At 46.8% G+C, this 15,139-nt stretch overlaps 1 protein-coding gene across 1 annotated transcript in view; it reads left to right on the top strand.

Annotated features, from left to right (window-relative positions):
* Positions 1–12,758, top strand: part of GINS2 (GINS complex subunit 2) — a gene marked incomplete at its 5' end in the record, with an annotated part of 28,815 nt that extends 16,057 nt beyond the window's left edge. The window contains 3 exons of the mRNA XM_079723229.1: positions 8,862–8,961; positions 11,754–11,880; positions 12,094–12,758. Coding sequence (XP_079579355.1) covers positions 8,862–8,961; positions 11,754–11,880; positions 12,094–12,219 — 353 coding nt within the window. The 3' untranslated portion in view covers positions 12,220–12,758. The remainder of the gene's footprint in view (positions 1–8,861; positions 8,962–11,753; positions 11,881–12,093) is intronic.
* Positions 12,759–15,139: the final 2,381 nt, after the last annotated feature.

Below are 15,139 nucleotides of genomic sequence, written 5' to 3' on the forward strand. Positions count from 1 at the left end.
ACGTCCATAGTGTTTTCCATACTTACTGTACCAATTGACAGTCCCACCAAGAGCATAGGAGGGTTCCCTTTTCTCCACACCCTCTCCAGTATTTATTGTTTGTATACTTTTTTTTTTTCCTCCGATACGCGGGCTTCTCACTGTTGTGGCCTCTCCCATTGCGGAGCGCAGGCTCAGCGGCCATGGCTCACGGGCCCAGCTGTTCTGCAGCACGTGGGATCGTCCCGGACCGGGGCACGAACCCGCGTCCCCTGCATCGGCTGGCGGACCCTCAACCACTGCGCCCCCAGGGAAGCCCTGTCTTCTCGTTTTGTTTATGGTTTCCTTTGCTTGCAGAAACTTTTGAGTTTAATGAGGTCCCATTTGTTTATTTTTGTTTTAATTTTTCGTTTACTTTGGAGTTTAATTGATTAACAGCGTTGTTATTTTCTGGTGTACAGCAAAGTGATTCAGTTATACATATACATGTCTCTCCTCTTTTTCAAATTCTTTTCCCATTTCGGTTATTACAGCATAGTGAGCAGAGTTCCCTGTGTTACACTGTAGTTCCTGTTGGTTACTTATTTGAAATATAGTAGTGTGTAGATGCCAGTCCCATACTCCCAGCTTATCCTTCCCCTCCACCTTTCCCCTTTGGTAATCATAACTTTGTTTTCTAAGTCAGTGAGTGTGTTTCTATTTTGTAAATAAGTCCATTTGTATATTTTGTTTTAGGTTCTGCATATAAGTGATACCATGTGATATTTGTCTTTCTGTGTCTGGCTTACTTCACTTAGTATGATAATCTCCAAGTCCATCCACGTTGCTGCAAATGGAATTATTTTATTTGTTTTTTAAAATCAAAGTATCGATGATGCGTAATGTTGTGTGCATCTCTGCTGTACAGCAAAGTGACTCGGTGATTCACATATATACATTCTTTTTTTTTACATATTCTTTTCCATTATGGTTTATCCCGGGAGGTTGGATGTAGTTCCCAGTGCTAAACAGTAGGACCTTGTTTTTTATCTGTTCTAAATATGATAGTTTGCAGCTACCAACCCCAAACTCCCAGTCCATCCCTCTCTCCCTCCGCCCGTCCCGTTTGGCAGCCCCCAATCTGATCCCTGTGTCTGTGAGTCTGTTTCTGTTTTGTAGATAGGTTCATTTGTGCCATATTTTAGATTCCACGTGTAAGTGATATCACATGGTATTTGTCTTTCTCTTTCTGACTTACTTCACTTAGTATGATACTCTCTAGTTGCATCCATGTTGCTGCAAATGGCATTATTTCGTTCTTTTTTATGGCCAAGTAGTATTTCATTGTATATACGTACCACATCTTCTTTATGAAGATGGACATTTAGGTTTCTTCCATGTCTCAGCTATTGTAAGCAGTGCTACCATGAACACAGCGGTGCGTGTATCTTTTTCAGTTATACTTTTGTCCGGGTATATGCCCAGGAGTTGGGTTGTTGGATCATATGGTAGCTCTAGTTTTAGTTTCTGAGGAACCTCCATACTGTTCTCCACAGTGGCTGCACCAACTTACATTCCCACCAAGAGTGTAGGAGGGTTCTCCTTTCTCCGCACCCTCTCCAGCATTTATTGTTTGTGGGCTTTTTGATGATGGCCGTTCTGACTGGTGTGAGGTGATATTATAGTTCTGATTTGCATTCCTCTAATAATTAGCGATGTTGAGCACCTTCTCATGTGCCTGTGGATGTCTGTATGTTTTTTTTTTTTTGGAGAAAAGGCTATTTAGGTCTCCTGTCCATTTTTTGATGGGGTTGTTTGCTTTTTTGATATTGAGTTGCATGAGCTCTTTGTAAATTTTGGAGATTGATTTCTTGTGGGTCCCATCCTTTGCCAGTATTTTCTCCCATTCTGTAGGTTGTCGTTTCGTTTTGTTTATGGTTTCCTTTGCTGTGAAAAGCTTTTGAGTTTAATGAGGTCCCATTTGTTTACTTTTGTTTTGGTTTTAATTTTTATTTTATATTGGGGTTTTGTTGATTAATAATGTTGTGTTAGTTTCAGGTATAGAGTAGTGATTCAGTTTTACATATACATGTATCTCCTCTTTTACAAATTCTTTTCGCATTTCGGTTATTACAGGATAGTGAGCGGAGTTCCCTGTGTTATACGGTAGGTCCTTGTTGGTTATTTATTTGAAATAGAGTCGTGTGTATATGTCAGTCCCATAGTCCCAATTTATCTTTCCCCTCCACTTTTCTCCTTTGGTAACTGTAAGTTTATTTTCTAAGTCTGTGAGCCTGTTTCTACTTTGTAAATAAGTCCGTTTGCATATTTTGTTTTAGATTCTGCACATAAGCTGTATTGTATGATATTTGTCTTTCTCTATCTGGTTTACTTCACTTAGTATGATAATCTCCATGTCTGTCTGTGTTGCTGCAAATGGCATTGTGTCATTGCTTTTAATGGCTGAGTAATACTCCAGTGTATATATGTACCACATCTTCTTTATCCATTCATCTGTTCGTGAACATTTAGGTTGCTTCCCTGTCTTGGCTTTTGTAAGCAGCACTTCAGTGAACATTGGGGTGCATGTGTCCTTTCAAACCGTGGTTTTCTCCAGATATATGACCAGGAGTGGGATTGCTGCATCTTATGGTAGCTCTATTTTTAGTTTTTTAAAGAACGTCCGTAGTGTTTTCCATACTTACTGTACCAATTGACAGTCCCACCAACAGCATAGGAGGGTTCCCTTTTCTCCACACCCTCTCCAGTGTTTATTGTTTGTATACTTTTTTTTTTTTTTTTGCGGTACGTGGGCTTCTCACTGATTGCGGAGCACAGGCTCCGGACGCGCAGGCTCAGCGGCCATGGCTCACGGGCCCAGCCGCTCCGCGGCTTGTGGGATTCTCCCAGACCGGGGCACGAACCTGTGTCCCCTGCATCGGCAGGCGGACTCCCAGCCACTGCGCCACCAGGGAAGCCCTGTTTGTATACTTTTTGATGTTAGCCATTCTGACTGGTGTAAGGTGATATCTCATTGTAGTTTTGATTTGCATTTCGCTTATAATTAGTCATGTTGCGCATCTTTTCATGTGCCTCTTGGCCCTCTGTATGTCTTCTTTGGAGAAAAGTCTATTTAGGTCTTCCCCCTTTTTATATCGGGTTGTTTGGTTTTTTGGGTATTGAGGTGCATGAGCTGTTTGTAAATTTTGGAGATTAAGCTTTTGTCGGTCACAACGTTTGCAAATATTTTCTCTCATTCTGTGAGTTGTCTTGTCATTTTCTTTATGGTTTTGTTTGCTTACAAAAGCTTTTGAGTTTAATGAGGTCTCATTTGTTTATTTTTGTTTTTATTTCCATTATTTTAGGAGACAGATCAAAAAGATTTCGCTGTGATTTATTTCAGAGTGTTTTGCGTATGTTTCCCTCTAAGAGTTTTTAGTATCCCAGCCTTACACTTAGGTCTTTAATTCTGTTTGGGTTTATTTTTATGTATGCTGTTAGACAGTGTTCTAGTTTCAGTCTTTTACATGTAGCTGTCCTGTACACTGAGTACCAGTGTAGCACCACTTATTTAAGAGAATGTCTTTTCTCCATTGTATAGGCTTACCTCCTTAGTCGTAGATTAATTGGCCATAAGTTTGTGTGTTTGTTTCTGAGCTTTCTTTGATCTATATTTTTTGTGTTTGCCTGTAGCATACTTTTTTTGATTACTGTAGCTTTTTGTAGTATAGTCTGAAGTCAGGGAGCCTGATTGCTCAAGTTTCGTTTTCTCTTGTCAGGATTCCTTTGGCTATTCCGCATGTTTTTTGTTTCCATACGCATTTTAAAATGTTTTGTTCCAGTTCTGTGAAAAATGCCACTGTTAATTTAATAGGGATTGCATCGATTCTGTAGAATGACTTGGGTAGTATAGTGATATTGACAACATTGATCTTCTAGTTGAAGAACATGGTATATCTTTCCATCTGTTTGTATCATCTTTGATTTCTTTCATTAGTGTGTTAAAGTTTTCAGAGTACAGGTCTTTTGTCTCCTTAGGTAGGTTTATTCCTGGGAATTTTATTCTTTTTGATGTGCTGGTAAATGGGGTTGTTTCTTTAATTTCTGGTTCTGATCTTTCGTGTTAGTGTATAGAAATGCAACAGATTTCCGTGTATGTATTTTGTATCCTGCCACTTTGCTGAATTCATTGATCAGCTCTTGTAGTTTTCTGGTAGCATCTTTAGGATTTTCTATGTATAGTATCCTGTCATCTTCAAACAGTGACGGTTTTACTTCTTTTCCAATTTGGATTCCTTTTATTTCTTTTTCTTCTCTGATTGCCATGACTAGGACTTCCAAACTATGTTGAATAAAAGTGGAGAGGGTGGGGCTTCCCTGGTGGCACAGTGGTTGAGAGTCCGCCTGCCGATGCAGGGGACACGGGTTTGTCCCCCCGTCTGGGAAGATCCCACATGCTGTGGAGCAGCTGGGCCCGTGAGTCATGGCCTCTGAGCCTGCGTGTCTGGAGCCTGTGCTCCGCAACGGGAGAAGCCACAACAGTGAGAGGCCTGCGTACCGCAAAAAAAAAAAAAAAAAAGTGGAGAGGGTGGACATCCTTGTTCTTGATCTCATAGGAAATGCTTTCAGGCTTTCACCGTTGAGTATGATGTTAGCTGTAGGTTTGTCATATATGGCCTTTATTATGTTGAGGTAGGTTCCCTCTATGCCCACTTTCTGGAGAGTTTTTATTATAAATTGGTGTTGAATTTTATCAAAAGCCTTTTCTGCATCTGTTGAGATGATCATATGGTTTTGTTTGTTTTTGTTTTATTTATTTATTTATGGCTGACTTGGTTCTTCGTTGCTGCGCACGGGCTTTCTCTAGTTGCGGCGAGCGGGGGCTACTCTTCATTGCGGTCCACAGGCTTCTCATGGCGGTGGCTCCTCTTGTTGTGGAGCACGGGCTCTAGGTGCGCGGGCTTTAGTAGTTGTGGCTCGTGGGCTCTGGAGCGCAGACTCAGTAGTTGTGGCTCGTGGGCTCTAGAGCTCAGGCTCAGTAGTTGTGGCTCACAGGCTTAGTTGCTCCATGGCATGTGGGGTCTTCCCAGAACAGGGCTTGAACCTGTGTCCCCTGCATTGGCAGGCGGATTCTTAACCACTGAGCCACCAGGAAAGTCCGATCATATGGTTTTTATTCTTCAGTTTGTTAATATGGTGTATCACACTGATTGATTTGCAGATATTGAAAAATCCTTCCAACTTTGGGATAATCCCACTTGATCATGGTGTATGATCCTTTTAGAGTATTGTTCAATTCGGTTTGCCGGTATTTTGTTGAGGATTTTTGTGTCTGTTCATCAGTGATATTAGCCTGTAATTTTCTTTTTTTTATGGTATCTTTGTCTGGTTTTGATATTAGAGTGATGGTGGCCTTATAGAATGAGTTTGGGCGTGTTCTTCTCATTGCAGTGGCTTCTCTTGTTGCAGAGCACGGGCTCTAGGCACGACGGCTTCACAGGCCTCTAGAGCGCAGGCTCAGTAGTTGTGGCACGTGGGCTTCAGTAGTTGTGGCGCACGGGCTCTAGAGCGCAGGCTCAGTAGTTGTGGTGCACGGCCTTAGTTGCTCCGCGGCATGTGGGATCTTCCTGGACCAGGGCTCAAACCCGTGTCTCCTGCATTGGCAGGCGGATTCTTAACCACTGCGTCACCAGGGAAGTCCCGATGAACCTTTAAAATGTTACATTAAGTGGGAGAAGAACCAGACACAAAGACCAACTATTGTATTCTTCTATTTATATGAATTGTTCAGAGCAGGCATATCCACAGAGGCAAAGAAGATTAGTGGTTGCCTAAGGATGAGGGTTTGAGCAGGTGATGGAACCATTATGGGCTTCCTTTTGGGGTGATGAAAATGTTCTGAAGCTGATTGAAGTGATGGGTGCACAACTCTGTGAATATACTAAAAACCATTGAATGGGTGAATTGTATGGTATGTTGATTACGCCTCAGTAAAGCTGTTGGAAAAAAACCGAAAAGAAAATACCGCATCAAAGAGGCACACGGTCTTCATCCTGAACCGTTGCAGTCTTTTTCTCACCCCGGAGCTATGAATGGCTCATTACTAGTAAAGAATGAATGTCACATTTATTTGGGGTCGGGGTTGGGGGGCATATGAAATTTGAAAAGCCTCTGAGAGATTTTGATTATCCCCTTGCCTTTGGAAATCACCCAGGGGTACCTGCCTCCTAGAAGCTAGGACACTTGGAGCCAGGTGCACTCAAATACAGTTTAAGAAAGATTGCTTGGGCATTTTGTCTTTACTTCCTGTCCCAAAGGGATGTGTGAATCTGGTGGTCCTGAAACATGACAGGAAACTCCAGTCCCTTCTGCTCTGAAGGGCTTTTTTTTAAGCAGGGACCTCCCCACCCGCCCACCAGGCCCTGGTTCTGTTGCCACTGCATCCCTTTCTGTCAGTTTTGGCCTATTCTAACCCAGGTGACAGAGGGCAAGAGCCTGTGTCGTGGGAGGGCCAGAGTCAGAGAGAAGGTGCGGAGACAGTTTGCCTGAGGCTTCTCATACACTTGGGCAATCCTGCGGTGACAGGGAGTGCAAATCACTAGTCAGTCCGTGGGTCCTGCCCGGGAGCCAGCTGCTGCTTCTGCCGCTGTAGATTAGTTCTACCTGTTCTTGGATGGCATATGAATGGAATCATCTGGCATGTCAGTTTTTCTCTGACTTCTCTTATTCATCATATACTGTTGTTGAGATTCGCCCCTGTTGTCGCACGTGTCCTTACGTCATTCTTTCATCGCTGAGTAGTGTTTCCTTCGCTGTGTGAGTATTCCACAGCTGGATCCCCCATCCTTCTGTTGGTGGATATTTGGGTCGCTTCCCATTTTAGGCTACTGTGAAGAAGGCTGCTTTGAGCAGTCGTGTCTGAGTCTTTTTGCGGGTATGTATTTTTATTTCTCTCGGGTAAATAAATACCTAGAGTCGTGGAACTGCCAGCTCGTAGGGCAGACGGTGCTTCACTCTGTGAGGAACTGCCCGGGAGCCCTGCAGAGCGGTCGAGCCCCTCCTCTAACCCAGCGGAAACGTACGAGTTCCTGTTTTCCGCTCCTGGCCATCACTGGGTGTTGTCGGTCTTTTTGATTCGTTGCAGGGTTTGAACAGAGGTGTTTCATACTCTGACTTAGATGTGGAAAAGAAAGAGGCTCAGTCTGCGCTGTGGAGATGAGTGTGGGGAGAGGGCGGTGGGGGGTTAGCCCGGCAAGAGCTCAGGGTGGCTCGACCAGTGAGTTGCTGGAAGCGGGCGGATGCGGTTGGCATCTAGGCGTATTTTGAAGAAAAGGATCAGTGGGATTTGCTGAAGGACAGACCGTGGGATCAGAGAGAAGAGGTGAGGGTGCCCACCAGGGTTGCTGGCGGGGCTGCTGTCTCCTGAGACTGGGCAGATCGCAGGGACCGTGTGGGCTAGGGTGGGAGCCGGGAGGGGGTTTGAACATGCGACCCTGGAAGTGCCTGTTAGACATCCAAGTGGCAATATTGTGGGCAGTGGGGCATCTGAGTCAGGAGGTCAGGGGAGGGGCTGAGCTGGGATTCTAGGTGTGGAAGGCGTCCTGAGAGCATAGGTGGCGTTTAAATGAAGTGCGGTGAGAACACGTGGGATGCGGGTATAGGCGGTGGAGAAGGGCTGAGGGCAGGAGCTCTGTGCTCCAGTGTGCCGAGGTCAGGAAGGCCTGGAGGAGGCGGGGAGATGAGAGGAGAACTTGGTGAGAGTGGTATCCCAGACGCCAAGTGATAAACACACCCCAAGGACTAGCCCTTGTTAGACGTGACGAGGCCTGAGATGTGGCCGTTGGGTTTGGCTGAGCAGAGGTGGTGGCCTCGGTGAGCCGTGTCAGAGGGTGGGATAGTCGCCCGCCCGAACAGTTAATGCCGATGTCGGGGAATTCTTGAAGTTTTGTTGTGAAGGGCATGAGAAATGGACTGGTAGCTGGAGGAGGATTTGGTGTCAGGGGAGGGTTTTCTTTTTAAGCTGGAAGACGCTGCATCGAGTGTGATGGAATGCTCCGACAGCGAGGGCACGAGGGGTCACTCAGGGGTGAGGACAGGTGCCGAAGCGTGTCCTGTGCGGGTGAGGGGAGGGCCAGCGCGCCCCTTAGAGGGTGCGGCGGCGGTAGAGTGCGCGGAGCCCCGCGAGGCGCTGGGGAGAAAGCGTGGAGAGGGCGGGCAGGATGGAAAGTGAGAGGGCGGCTGGAGCCGGGGAGTGTGAGGATTGCAGGGCAGCACCGAGGGCCCCTGGAGATGGGTGGCCAGTCATTTCAAACGAGGCCCCACTGCAGAGTTCTGTCTGCGTGTCCCTTCGCCCTAGCGTGCAGTGGCGGGTTCAGGACTCGGGTTTTCTCAGGCCAGGAGGAAGGACAGAAGGGGAGGGGGTGAGGCGTGTGGAGGTTGCTCCTGTGGACGGAATTGGACTCAGCAGTTTGATTCCAGATGTGGGGCTTTCAACCCTGGATTAGTTGTGAGTTGTCTTGCTCTCTTCTGAACAAGGTTTAATATAAATAAGTAAATTTCTCCAGTCACTGGTTACTGTCATCACTGCTTGCATCAAAGGTAGAATACTTCGCTCTTTACCTAAGAAAAGGACTTCAGACTCTGACATACTGTTGTTTTCAGTCATATCTTCTGCAGGCCCAGCAATAACAATAACCCAAATCTACCACCTTCTCTAAGAGAAGTGCTTGAGGAAATCAGCCCAGTGATGTCTAGTTAGTGATATGTTATTTCAAAAAGTGGGTTTTTTAAATGTATTTCTTAGTTGATTGACTAGGTAATATAGGTACTTGGTAAATTTGGAAGGTTTTAAAACTATATTTTGCTCATGGTCATGGTAAAATGTACACACTTCTGAATTTCAGAAAAGTTGGAGAAGATTCGGGATCATGAACGAAAGGAAGAAACTTTTACCCCTATGCCCAGCCTTTACTACATGGAGCTCACCAAACTCCTGTTAAATCAGTAAGTACCTCTCGCTTCTTGGAACCCACATGCACGATGGAACCCCCAGTTCCCAGCCCACCTCCTTTCGTGCTCCGCGCTCATGACCGAGGGCAGTGGTAGCTCTGGCGCCCGGGTCCTCAGTCAGGAGTCTGGGAGCCGTTGGTGGGCGTGCACACACTGGCGGGCTCTGTCTCCCCCTGTTTCTCTTTTTTCCCTTTCTCCACCCTTCCCTCTCCTGGTGGATCCCGTGGTTCTTTCCATTCTGCGTCCTACCCGTCACTTGATATTGGACTCCAGTAACATCCCATCATCTCTAGCAGTAGCCTTTTTCTTAACTGCAAATGTTTTATTAGTCAAGCTGCACCCCTTTTCTCCTTTGGGCCTGTGCATCTGCGTTCTTGTATCTCTTGCACAGGAAAGGGCCAGGGGTCGCATTTTCCTTCGACCCTGGGCTAGAAGGCAGGTCCACTGGGGCAAAACTGTTTTCCCTCATCCAGTTCAGGCTCCCCATGGGCTTCTAATTCATTCTCCGCCTTGCAGCCGGAGTGGCCTTTCAGAGATACAGCTGCCACGTGAGTCCCTTGCTCCTCGGAGCCTCTCTAGGGTCTGAAGTCCTGATCATGGTATTCGAAGCACCGCATAGTGTGGTTCCCTTCTCCTGTCTCTCACCACTCTCTGCAGTCCTTCACTCCAGTGCTCTAGGGTCCAGGCTCACGTTGGCCTCCTTCCCTTCTTCACACGTGCCCAGGTCCTCAGAGTGCACAGGCACACACGTGTGTGTGTGTGTGTGTGTGTGTACACACCGTCCTTCTGCCCAGTGAGTCCACCTATTCCCCGCTCCCTCCTCGGGTTTAGCATGGCAGGTCCTCTCTCCCAGGTTACGTGTACCTGTCCTCGTGGCAGCTCTGAACCCCTCTGTAGCACTTGTCAGGTGTAACTCTCTAACTGCTGTCTGCCTGTGCTGTTCCCACCCCCGCCCCCGGATCTCACGGGCAGGGACCGTCTTGCGTGCCCCCGCACAGTGTCTGCTACTCACATGTCTGTGGAATGAATGAATGCATCAGTGCACGGGGCAGGCAAGTGTGGCTGCTTAGAATGTAATTTGCACAAGGTCAAGCTTTTGAAGCCCTGAGCACCTTTTCATTGATGGAGTCCAGAGCAGAACCAGAACAAAAGTTGGAAGCTCCCTACTGCCTACCGAAGAGCAGCAGGGGCGGGGGGCCCACCTTGTGGCACTGTGGAATTCAAGTGAAAATCTGCATAATGTGGACTTGTCCTTGAGTTGACACGTGGCTGCAGTTGTGTAGTTCACAACATTCTCAGCATTCAACATGCTAAGCGTCCCACCAGGTAGTGGAGATGGTCATGTAGGCTTGAGTTCCAGTTTTGTGGGGAAGAGATGCGACCCTGTTGACAGATGTGGTATAACCCCGCAGTGTGTGCTCATGCTGTTCAGAGTGTGTCGGGGTGCCACCCTCATGCCTGGTGCTGCCAGAGAAGGGATCCCTGGCTTGGAGGCTGAGGGGAAGTTTACTGGGGGAGAGGGCAGCGTAGGTCGGAGGACAGAAGGTGGAAGGGCCTGGATTTGTGCAGCAGGGCTGTCGGGACCTGCACGGACGGAGCGAGGGCAGGGCGGTGGCCGCGGCTTCCCCAGGAGGGTGTTCGGGCAGGCGGGCGTCATCCGGAGGATGTGACACGGCTGCTGTTGTAGGGGAGTGTGCCTTCAGAAGGGAGGATCTGGGAGCAGAGGGGAGGCCTGTTCATCTTCAGTGTTTGAAGTTCAGTGCGTTACGTACGCAGTTCCTATTGAAACCCTTGTTTCATAATTCCTTAGAGCCATCCATTCAGTGAAGGGACCTCGGTTCTGCAGTGCAGGTCACGAGGAGCTGGGGTCCTTTGTTCTTTAACCTGCTGTTCAGAGCTTAAGATCCAAATGTTTGGGTCTTAAATAAAATCTACTGTATCAACTGTATACTACTGATTCTCCATCTACTCACCTTGAGCTAATTCTAGCCTGTGGAGAGAGGCTTGCCAGCGTATCCTAGGATGCCTGGTGATGAACGGTGTTGGCTTTTGCTTTTGTCTTCTAGTTTGTCTCTTCCTTCAAAGGTTAGTTGTTTAAGAATGTGTCACGCAGGAAGGCTCTTAGTGCGGCCCCGCTGACTCCAGTCAAACTTTTACCCAGAATTCGCCGTGTATAGGTGTGCTGTTTATGCTCATTTGCGATTTGTTCTGTGACTTTTGCAAATGTATCTTTGTTTTCTCTGTAGAGTGGGACAGTCCCTATCCTTCAGGGATTTTGTGAGGATAGAAATGCCTGGCACAGAGCCTTCGTCTTCTTTCCCTAGTGGGTTGTAGCCCTTGGATAACAGATGGGGTATTAGCATTAGAGGTCATGACCGCTGAGCCAGCCTTTGAAAGAAATTCATTCTCGATGGAAATTCTATAGCATAGAACACTCAGTTATCCTGAGTCAGAGGAGGACCGACTCAGAGCTTCTTCTCCAAGATCTAATTTTTTTTGGTGAATAACAGAAGTCCTTGTACCACAGCTTGCCCAGGGACAACTAACATGAGCACAGATAACTCGGTGAGGATCACGGCTGAATTTTCTTGGTGCCAAGCTTAACTGCTAGAAATCCTTACATTTTAAAAAAATGAAAAAGCGAAACAAATTTTGAGTCTAGAACAGCTTGTGCATTTTTGCCTAAATCCAAGCAGCGTTTACACAGAAGCCACTTCTACCTGGAAGTTGCCTTAGTTTACTGAGTGCTTCCTTATGCGATTTATTTCACCTTTTGCTTCCTTTAGTGCTTCAGACAACATCCCGAAAGCAGATGAGATCCGGACCCTGATCAAGGACGTGTGGGACACTCGCACAGCCAAGCTCCGGGTGTCTGCTGACAGCTTCGTGAGACAGCAGGAGGCACACGCCAAGGTGGGCACGCGGTGGGCCACCCACGGAGGCTGGATGCTCTGTGGGACAGCCCGCGGCATCTCGTCTGCTTAGGGCATCGCGGGAAGGGATAACTAGCCATGCGGGGCTTTCAGAAAATTATTACTCATTGGTGCCTTATTTTTATCCAGTAGATTTAACCTTTCGTGAAATCCAAGACTCAACCAACCCGGTCTGTTTGCCCTTGTGTTTTAGCTGGATAACTTGACCTTGATGGAGATCAACACCAGTGGGGCTTTCCTCACACAAGCGCTCAATCACATGTACAAACTCCGCACGAACCTGCAACCTTCTGACAGCGCCCAGTCTCAGGACTTGTAGGCAGAGACTGGTTTGTAGAGGCCCGTGTCTGCCGGCAGGAGGCTCACCGGGTGGCCTGAGTGCTCGGGACGTGACAGAGGTACTCACATTTCCAGAGTTCTAGAACCACTTCTGAATGTATGCAAAAAAAGTGCAGTGAAGCAAGGGATGGGTTTATAACCTTGTTGGAAAGCAACAGGCTTGTGCTTAGTCCTCGAGACATTCTGTAATTCCACGTCTGTATCTGGGAGCCAGCTGTCCTTTCATGGGGAGATGAGAAAAAGCATTGGCAGAACGAATGATTTCCCTAGCAGAGCTCTGGGTCTCCTGCACGGGACCGTCGTGTGCAGGTGAGTGTTTGGTGACGTCGGTGTTGCTTTTAAGATGGAGATATAGCAGGATGGTAACGTGGCCGCGGCCATTTTTCTCCCTTCTTGACCCTGATCTCTTGGGCTAAATTTAGTCTGCTACAGAGGCTATTCACAGAGGAGGACAGCAGATGAGTGGCGAGTGACAGCAACCCATATGCCCTGATACACAATAAAGATGGAATCAACCCACATCTCTGTTGGGTTTTTTTCCTGCATAACTGCCACGCAAAGGAGCAGGCCAAGTGGCTAGAATGATCTGATGGACCAAACTGGAGAGGTTTAGCAGGCAGCTGTGAACTTCCGACCGACACTCCGGGTATCTCTTGTTCTCTCGGCTGCTTTTGGGTAAGGCCCTAAGGCGTTGCTTATCAGCAAGAGGAATGTCAGGGGAAAATCAATTCCGTGTTATCTAGTGTGTGAGTGAAGCTGAAGACACGATGGCAGGGGGAAAAGTGGAGCCTATTACGTGGTTCTTGATGGACTGAGGGGAAGACGGTTCTAGGAAGCAGTGGCTCAGGTAACAGTATTGGTTTTTTTTTCCCTACGAGGAAAAGTTTAAGCGCTAGCATTGCTCAGTCCCTTACAGAAAAGTACGTTACCTGGGGCGAGGTGGGGGGGTGGGGATGATCGTCTAGTCCTGTAATGAGCAGGTTCGGTAACCAGCTGGCTTCCAAGGGCAGCGCTGTCAGTCAAAAGCAGTCACATGCCATCTCGAGGGTTATGAAGGGTGTACGTGCGTGATCAGCAGGGCCTAAAGAATATCTGCTGGTGTTTTTACCCTTCAGTGTTTAAAATACAAACTTACTTCAAGTTGCTCAAGCACTATTCCTCCGTCCCAGATGGGTACCCAGATGTCCCTCTCACAAGCATCTATTGTTTAAGCACCAAAGGGCCGCACATGGAGGGATGAGGACCCAGAAGACCTGGTCTCATCACTTAAGAGATGACAGGACTTGTCTTTTCCTCTCTCTCTTATGCAGAATCCTTCAGGTTTAGTCTGGGGGATCTTCTAGAATGAAACCACATGTTAGTGTGGCGGTTTAGGAGTCCTGTGTATCTCAGATCTCACCCCAAGTCCCCTTCTCTTAAAACCTGGCTGAGGCACAGTCGAATCTGTCTTCACACTTTACCTGTAAAGCTGTGTAATTGTTGAGCTCTTATTTTTATTTTTTGGCCTTATTATAACATAGAAAAGATTTTTCTCTTAAGATGATTTAGGAAGATTTTATTTTTTTGGATGTTGTCAGAAATTACAGCAATATATTCATAAATACCTAATTACTACATTCAACAAATAATATTACAATACAGTTAATTCAAACAAGTACACTTAGAACAGGTTTAATTTCACAGCATCTAAACTGCCCCCCAGAGTGACCGAGGCACCGTTCCTCCTCCTTCCATGTACTGGCTGACTGTTCTAGCAGTTAACTGTTGTAGCGTAGGTACATACAGAGTAACACAACTGATGGATTAGCGTGGTCTTCCTCGGGTCAAGGTAGAGTTAAGGAGTTAAGGTTAAGCGCTGGATCGGAAAGTTGGGGACAGGCTACTGCAAGTAGTAAAGTTGATAGTGTGGTTACTTGGAAGAGGACAGGGCTGCTGCGAAGTGGCTAATCCACGCTGTGCGATGAACAGCATCGCGGTGCTGACCATCTCCATCTGGTGGCAGGTCCCTGGAACTTGCTACACTTTAAGCCGTGGCCCAGAGGGAGAAGGGGGTATGCAATCTAATTTTGGAGATGTGACAGCATTGTGAGCTACTTGACGAAACACCATCCCACATACAAACGTAAGACTTCCTGTTAGAATACTTTAATGCTTCGCTACTTTGCTGAAGGTGTGGGCTCCTTTTAATATTCTTTGAGTTTCCCTGAGGGTGTATAATCTATGAGCACGTTAACGCCAATTAAGTGTTTTGTTTCCTTTAGAATATAGACTACACTGTTGAAGAGCCTCTCCTGGTCACTTATCTGAGATAATGGATTAAGATTATGGCGTTTCATGTCAGTTTGGCTTGTTTCTACGTGTGGCGCCAAGTTTGGGGGAAAGCTCTGGGTTGTTGCTAATCATCTGATTAAATGCAGAACCACACGACTCGCTTTTGGAAGGGATCCCGCACAGGTTTAGCGAAACCCCCTTCAGAGGGCAGACGGCAGCCGTCTCTCCCAGGTGCCGTGGGAAGACACAGGTCGTGAAGGACTGTTCACAAAAATACTGACACAGAAGTTCCATGGTCAGTTCTAGAGCAAATGTGGTGCACTTATGAACTTTGTCTTTCAAACTCAATGTGAAACAGCTGAACAAAAAGCTTCAGGGATTCCGTATTTCTCTGTCAGTTTTTAAGCCCAAACTGAAAAGAGGCTCTGACGCTACCATGCTCTTGTTTTCAGATTATAAAACTAATTATTAAATGGAACCAAAAAACCCCCAAGATTGGGTAGTATGTCTCAGTGGTGCACCTTTGTTTTCAAAAGACACTTTGTTACCTTTTTCTTAGTTTATTCATGTTGCCTTCTGGGTTTGTATTTATATTCTGATTGTCCTATTACTTCTTGAGCCTTAGAATA

This window comes from Hyperoodon ampullatus (genome assembly GCF_949752795.1).
Source record: "Hyperoodon ampullatus genome assembly, chromosome: 18".
NCBI lineage: Eukaryota > Metazoa > Chordata > Mammalia > Artiodactyla > Ziphiidae > Hyperoodon > Hyperoodon ampullatus.